Here is an 8,480-nt window from a genome sequence, read left to right on the forward strand (position 1 = left end):
GTGGAGAGTCGGCCGGGGACAAAGCACAAACCGTATAAGATATGAGTAAATGCTGACGTTATAGGATGTGGTAGAGAGGAAAACTAGGCGCTGTGAGAGCGAGCTTAGAGAGAGAGCAGCGCCACGTTCCGCTTTGTGAGAGCGAGCTTAGAGAGAGAGCAGCGCCACGTTCCGCTTTGTGAGAGCGAGGGTAATGAGCCGATTTTGCAGCTCTGCGCCTGCGCCAAACGAGCCGCATTTTTGCTCGTGCGGCCGCTGGGAGGCGCCGTCACGTCTGGACGACTTCCAGGGCCCTCAGGGGCGAAGGAGACTCGCTTTTTCCGGGTCGGGTGTTGAAGAGAATCACTTCCTGTGACGGAGCTACGTCATTTCCACTTAAGATCGGCGTCTGGTCAGCGGGAACCCACGCGGTTTCAACATGCGTATTGAGAAGTGTTATTTCTGTTCGGGTCCTATTTACCCCGGTCACGGCATGATGTTTGTCCGCAATGATTGCAAGGTGAGGCGCCCAAGACCCGCACGCGCTCTGCGACGCTTACGCGAGCTTGAGGCCGCGCCAGCTCGGCGCCGGCTCCTCCTGCACCCGGGGCGTTTGGCTCGGTTTTCCGCGCTGCCCTCACGAGACGGTGATTTTACGAGGAGCTCTGGCCTCGTCTTCGACCTGGGGGAATTTCTCCTTGTGGGTGTCCGGAACCGAGCTGGTCACCAGCCCAGCCTTGGAGAAGGCTGGCGGCGGTGAAGTTCCCCACTTACTTGAGCCATCGCCGAATGGAGTCTCGGGGTGTGTTTGGGCTGTTTGGTCACTCTTGTACATGAGTGAAGTTCTTGAGTTCAGTAAACTTTGTTGAATGTATGCCCAGTCAAGCATCGTGGCTAAGGTCCTTGTCCGTAGAGATGAATAAGATTTGGGAATGCCCGTGACGTGTAAGCGGTTGATTGAAGTGTTGCCTCTGGCTTAGTAGTGGTTATGTATTAACGAAGGCGCAGGTGAGTTGGGGAGAGTCATATATGAAAAGACTCAGAAAGGAGGTGTCATTTATCCTGCATCTTGAATGTTACGTAAAAAAGTGAGGAAGGGGCATTCTAGGTGGAAGTAAAGTGAACGGTTGAGTAGAGGCGCAGCGAAGCAATCTCTAAGGAAGTGAGTGGATTGTTCGTGGTGATAGAGGCTTGATGTAAGGCTGTAAATACACATGTAAGTCTGTATATAAAAACATACGTACATAAGCATAAAATCTAAACATTATAAGGCCTGGTTGTGAAAGACTTTGTGAATGATACATGAATTTGTCTTATAGCAGAATGAATCTCATTCTTTGTTTACTTAACACGTCGTTTCTCAGAATTCGACCTCATATTTGCTTCTGAGTCACTGGGCCCTTGTAAAAAAAAAAAAAAGATTCCTCATGTCCACTAGATCTATTATATTTATAGGTATCTTTGTGGGGAGGAGAAGAGGATCTAGGACTATATTTAACAGGTGACTGATATGCTAAGGAATTACAGATCCTACGTCATCACCTTATATCTCTTACAGATGGAAGAGATTGACGTCATTAATTAGGAGCACGGGGTTCTTGCGGAAAGTGTGGGACCAAAGCTAGGATTGGGAACTTGAAAGAACATGCAGATTATTTTAGAGTACCTGCTCTCAGGAACATGATAAAAAGTTTATGGAAACGAACTAAGTAATTGTTAGGATGGCAATTAATTCATAGTAGGTACCATGGCTTTGTAGATGATCTGGTCATCATAATTTTATGATTTTTGTCGAGCAGTGCTTCTCAGGTGGGTATAGGAATTAGAACAACAGATCATGAGAGCTATCTAGAGTTGGGTGTTGATCTGGCAGACACAGTGGAAGTTCATGTTGATGAGGAAGTCTATATTGCTAGCAAAGACAGGTTTGAATTGGCTGGGAGCCAGTGAGTGCAAAACAAGAGTTGGCTGGGGATATAAGCAGAGGCCTGGAAGCACTAAGGAAGATAGGTATTTCGTTTTTTTTTTTTTTTTTTCAGTGTTAATGATTCCCAAATCTTTTTAGCTCTAGTCTGAATTTTCCACTGGATGGGGAAATCTGGTTTGTACCTAACAGTGAGCCTATTGAAAGAGTTCCTAGTTACCTCAGCTCTTTTTTGCTTTCTGAATTAATACCACTGTCATATGCCTAGACAGTTTTGCTAGAACTGTGAGTTGTCTTTGAACCTTTCACCTTTTATTTAGTTATCAAGTCTTATCCATCTGTCTGTGCAGAGTATAGGGGTCTTTGCTTTCTTTCTGCCCTCCCACTCTGGTTCCATATTAGGCACTGGTCACTTTTATAGCCTCCTAGCCAGTCTTTTTTCTGCCTTTTTTCCCTCTTAGCTTTTGAGACGGTTTTTCATAGAAACCTCCTCTTAGACTTCTTGGGTAGCTTTTAATGGTAAAGTTAATGTTAGTGTTCCATATTTTCATATACTTTGCAAACATAAAAAATACATGCACCCTTAATGAGACCTTAGTAAGTGTTCAATCAGTGGAATTTAAGAAAGAGTTAAAGAACTTTGAAGCTGAAGTATTAGATCATTCGTTGAAAACTGAGGGTGGTGATAGAGGACTAGCTTAAAAGGGAAAGTTGGCACTTATGAAGTTTTGCCTCACAATCCATCCATCACCTGCCCCACCGTAGATTTAATCACTCCCTTATTTTGTATTTCCATATTACTTAAACATGATCATTGTATGTATTGTGTATGTCCTATCCTGATCTAAATGTCTCCTTTGTTAATTGAGACTATTACAATGCTAGCCTAAGCTTCTCAAGGTAGAGTATCATATTTTAATTATTCTTGTATTTCTAGCGCCTGATAATATCAGATACATAGTAGAGTCCTCTTATTTGTTGATTGAATTCCCTTCACATCTCCAGTGATTCCATTCTCTTCATGTACTTCATTGTCCTTTTTAGTTAACATCTATCAGATACAGAGTTAAGTAGACTTTTCTTTAACTTTCCATTGGCTCTGTTTGGAATTGAGAACCAGGACAAGTTCAGACATCTCATTCGGTATATCTCAGAAATGGGGACTTGTCTAGGAGTAATCTAGTAGGTATTAAATGTAGGAGGGTTTTACTTAAAAAGGTAATAGTCCTTTGGGCTGAAAATATGAAAAAAATTTACTGATAATGAATTCTTAGTGGGATACTCCAGGAGACCCACTTGTATTCATATATTTCTATTTGCTTTGAAACTAAATCCAGAATATAGACATGTTTTGACTACTGTCCCCTCTAGGAGGTACTGACCTGGATCAGATTAAACTGGTATTATACTGTTTCTAAGAAAACTGTCCTAGCATGTATAGGGATCTGCTTGAATTCCCCCATAGAACAAAGTGTACATAAAATGAAAAGTATTTTGGCTTATGATAATATACATATGGCTTTGTGATCTGTACACATAATTTGAAATATGTATTCCTCATTTTGACCTTTTTTTATGGGTCACATCTTCTAGGTATGATAATTCAACTTAAGACTCTTTATTAAGATCCATGTACTCCAAAGTAGTACTTTTTCTCTTCAGATGTCCTCTACGTGTACAAATTGCAATGTGTTCTTGACATTACAAAGTAAAAAAATATGTATTTTAGACTTCTGATGAGTCCCAGCAAGCCATTTCAGGGGCACATTGAAGCATCATTAAATCATAAGTTAGCACTGATAAAGGGTCATATCTTCTGGGATAAAGGTAAAGAATTAAAGTATTGAAGAATTTTCCTAGTAGACCCATGAATAAATACTTGAGAACACAAATCTATACCCAGTGTTAGTTGCTCTTTTGAAATTATTTTGTGCTTTTAACAAAAAGGATGGAAAGAACCAAAGGAGATTTCAGAATAGGTGTTTGAAACTTTCACCCCCATTGAGGTATATAGCAAGTGAAATTTGAGTATTATTAAGTAGGAAGGGTTTAAATAAATGACTTTCCTTGAAACTATTGATATTATTCAAGGTGATTGTAAGGTTTTATTGTTAATCTTTAAAAATGACTGGTAGTTTTTAAACCATATATTTGGGGCCCTTAAGCCATTAGTTGTGGTGAAATTTGATAGTCAAATAATAGTCAAAGATAGTTCAGTTTACATTTAATCTTATATGTCTCACATATTTCTAAATGTAATTTCTACTTACAAGTAGAAAGAATTGTTAGTGAGAACCATTGTCATCTCTCAGACTTTGCAGTATATTTTGTCTGGCATGCATCACATCCTAGGATAGAAACATTCTTAATGTTGACTCCACTATTTTAACTTTCTTGTAGGTGTTCAGATTCTGTAAATCCAAGTGTCATAAAAACTTTAAAAAGAAGCGGAATCCTCGCAAGGTCAGGTGGACTAAAGCATTCCGTAAAGCAGCTGGTAAAGAGCTTACAGTGGTGAGTATATTAGCTATCAGTATAATTTTTAACTTTTGTGTGGGAGGGTAATTATTAGGTATTAAATGTAATTTAACTATAATAACACTTTCTATGACAAGGTTGGTGAGTAATTTATTTGTATTTGGCTATTGTAATAATATCCTCACATCCTAAAAAAACTACAAATCTGTAGAATTCTGTAAAGGAAAAAATTCCTAATTAAATTTATGGAAGTGATTTTCCTTACTCTCAAAAACCATTTTTTTAGCTCCTGCAAACAAAAGGGAAACTTATTTAAATGGATTGGGGTGAAGTTGGAAATTACTACTTAGGTATTTGAGAGGAAGCTAAGAAATTAAAGGATTCCTGAATACCATTGAGGGCTCTGATCAGATTTGTTGTAGACTCATTTGTTAGTTTCTGGATTTCCTTACAGGACTTCGAGAGCAGAGAAGTGTGTTGGTTGAAGGAGGAATAGTCAGGGGTGAGGGAATTTCATGCATGAGCGTCCATTGTCAGGTTGTTGTTACTGAGTTGATAGAATGGCCTGGTGAAACTTGTCCACATTTGACCCCTATAAAAGGAGGAGGTGAAAGCTGCTGCACAAGCTACCTTTGAAGGAGGAAGATCTTTAAAGTGTTCCTTCTCTCCGTGTCTTCCTCTTCCCCACCTCTCTACTTCTTTAAGGGAAGTTTCTAAGCAGTTGCTATGAAGCCCCTTCCTGGCTTTATTTTCAATGAATGGGAAGAATATTTTTTGACAAGATGCAAAGCCAAATCACAGTTATTGTCAAAAAAATAATTTCCAGTATGGATTAGAATAAACAGCACTTCAGATGCAGGTGACAACTGCATGAATGAAGAAAGGATGCCAGTCACAGTCATTTGCTGGTGACCAGTTATCTTGTCATTGCTGAGGTTATTGTGATTGAACAGGTCATGTGTGTAGGAAAGAAATAGGTAAATACAAAGTTAGTGCTGTTCCATTTGCCTGTCTCAGATAGATTTGAAAACTAAGAAATAGATCTGTAGTTTTTCTAAGAAGACACTACCATTTCTAAAATTGTTTCACATGTTTTAAGGTAAATAGGATTTATTTATTTATTTATTTATTTATTTATTTATTTATTTATTTATTTTTAAGATTTTATTTATTTATTTGACAGAGGTAGAGACAGCCAGCCATAGAGGGAACACAAGCAGGGGGAGTGGGAGAGGAAGAAGCAGGCGCATAGCGGAGGAGCCTGATGTGGGGCTTGATCCTAGAACGCCGGGATCACGCCCTGAGCCGAAGGCAGACGCTTAACCGCTGTGCCACCCAGGCGCCCCGTAAATAGGATTTATTAACTGTCAAAATACCAACTACATTTAGAGGGGACCTGAAAAATTTCTGGGAGAAAATTTTGTCATGCAGAGCAGCACCACATTTATTTGAAGATGTATAGTTTTACACTTTTGTGCTATAAGAAAGGTATATAAATATGTAATATATAAACATGATAGGTATATAGGTTGAACAATATAAAGTTCTCAATGTTTGACCCTTTTTGATCTATGAAAAGTGGTAATTCATATGGCTCAGCCTAATAGAGAGTTTTCTGCCTGTGAGTCTCATCTAGGAATGGGAAATTAGGGAAGCCTCTTCAGTTTGTTTGAAATCTCCTTGATTATTATATGACCCTCTAAAGGATGGGGCTGATACCCTCCTCCTCTTGTCATAAAAATCACTTGTATATGGATTGGTATTTTCAGTAGGGCTATCTTGTACATCTGGTATGTAAAGGAGAAGTAGTATGAAAACTTGTGTTTGCTAGGGTCACCCTGGGGAAATCTTAATATATGTCTGTGGTTTGAAACACAACTCTTGTGATAAGGAGGATAAGTTTCTAAGAAATGCTTCCTTTGTATCTCTCTTAAAACCATATTTTTCTCTTTCTTACAGGATAATTCATTTGAATTTGAAAAACGTAGAAATGAACCTGTCAAATACCAGCGAGAGTTATGGAATAAAACTAGTAAGTGTCAGAGAATTACCAGGAATTTTCAGGAGAGATTGTTTTGGGATATTACTTTGGATTTAATGTTTAATGTTTAAATATTAATTTTCTTTTCATTGGGTAGCTTTTATTCTTATCTTCATCTTAATGGTTTTGTACTAGCGTATTTTATGATAAGCTGCCCCAAATCCTTTTCAGAATTGGCTGATATATCCTTTATAAAAATAATGTAGGGACTCCTGGGTGGCTCAGTTAGTTAAGCATCCAACTTTTGGTTTCGACTCAGGTCATGATATCAGAGTTGTGGGATCGAGCCCTGTGTTGGGCTCTGCACTCAGTGTGGAGTCTGCCAGAGATTCTCTCCCTCTCCCTCTGCTCCTCCCCCTGCTCACTCCTCTCTAAAATAAATAAATAGAATCTTTAAAAAAAATGTAATTATTAGATTTGATATTATTTGGAGTGTCTATACAGAGGTTTAAAAATCTAAAATTATGAGAATGGGGGGAGAATACTTTTTTGGGGTGAGTCTGGCATAGTGAAAATATACACAAAACCTAACATACTTTACAAGTTTAGGTAATTTGATTTAGGGATATAAACATTATATTCTATATACCTTATAAAATGTAATGCTTCTGTAAAATTAAAAAGTACAGTACTTAAGGTGATAGTTACATTTCCTAAGAGAAATTCTAAGTGCATGACTTACATATAAATCAAGCTATAGACTATTGAAGTTAAAAGCAAGGATAACTAGCCCTTGTCTTTTTTCATTTTTCTGATGTAAGCAGAGACTAATGAAAAAAAAATCCCATATGTAGTAAAATTAAATTTCTTAAGGTAGCTTGTAGATGCCCCTATGTGTGTGTTTGAGGCTGTTGGCCTTGACTTTCCTTCTCCCTACAGCTGTCTTATGCGGTCTTTAGCCATTTCTAGTCTTAGGTGTAGATGTGATACAGTTGGTTTGTTAATTGGAAGTCCCCAGGGCTCAGAGTCCTATAGACGTTATCAGTTTTTTTTGTTGTTTGTTTGGTTTTTTTTTGTTTATTTGTCAGAGAGAGAGATACACTATGAGCAGGGGGAGCGGCAGGCAGAGAGAGAAGCAGGCATCCCCCCCCCCCCCCCGAGCAGGGAGCCTGATGCGGGACTCCATCCTAGAACCCTGGAATCATGACCTGAGCCAAAGGCAGACGCTAACTGACTGAGCCACCCAGGTGGCCTGACTTTATCAGATTTGAATGGATCATAGGCAGGGCATCCTTTTCAACACCTTTTGCCCAGTCACGGCACTTCAGGGGAGGAATTGAAAAATTAGGGTCTTTGTGGTAGTATTTGCCACCTTCTAAAGCTTTTTATCTTCCTGGATCTTGTGGAGAACTCAGAGTCCAGTTTTGGAATTGCGTTTTCCACATGGCCTTAAGTATTTTGCGTCTTGGTGTTTTGTTTTTTTAGTCTTTCCTTCTGTTTTGTATTTAGAGGAAGAGTTAATTTCTGAAAAGCAGTGGATTTTACTAGGTTTATTTGTTAGGGAAATAACACTAATTCAAACTCAAGGCTTTTTTTTAAAATTTTAATTTATTTTTTTCAGGGGAAAAATGTATTTTTTTTATTATGATATGTTAGTCACCATACAGTACATCATTAGCTTTTGATGTAGTGTTCCATGTTCCATTGTTTGTGTATAACACCCAGTGCTCCATACAATATGTGATCTCCTTAATACCCTTCACCAGGCTAGCCCATCCCCCCATCCCCCTCCCCTCTAAAACCCTCAGTTTGTTTCCTGGAGTCCATAGTCTCCAATGGTTCATTTCCCCCTGTTTACCCTCCCTTCCTTCTCCTAACGATCTCCCTGCTATTCCTTATGTTCCACAAATGAGTGAAACCATATGATAATAGTCGTTCTCTGCTTGACTTATTTTACTTAATATAATCTCGTCCAGTCCCATCCATGTTGATGCAAATGTTGGGTAATCATTCTTTCTAATGGCTGAGTAATTGTCCATTGTATATGTGGACCACATCTTCTTTATCCATTCGTCTGTTGAAGGGCATCTCGGCTCCTTCCACAGTTTGGTTATTGTG

General features: G+C 38.9%; 1 protein-coding gene across 1 annotated transcript in view; it reads left to right on the forward strand.

Moving 5' to 3' along the window:
• The first annotated feature begins 343 nt into the window (after positions 1-343).
• RSL24D1 (ribosomal L24 domain containing 1) overlaps positions 344-8,480 on the forward strand; it is a 15,159-nt gene continuing 7,022 nt past the window's right edge. Inside the window, exons 1-3 of the mRNA XM_002922946.4 lie at positions 344-499; positions 4,304-4,417; positions 6,341-6,413. Of these exons, the coding sequence (XP_002922992.2) occupies positions 419-499; positions 4,304-4,417; positions 6,341-6,413 (268 nt within the window). The 5' untranslated portion in view covers positions 344-418. The remainder of the gene's footprint in view (positions 500-4,303; positions 4,418-6,340; positions 6,414-8,480) is intronic.

Source organism: Ailuropoda melanoleuca, chromosome 5 (genome assembly GCF_002007445.2).
Source record: "Ailuropoda melanoleuca isolate Jingjing chromosome 5, ASM200744v2, whole genome shotgun sequence".
Lineage (NCBI taxonomy): Eukaryota > Metazoa > Chordata > Mammalia > Carnivora > Ursidae > Ailuropoda > Ailuropoda melanoleuca.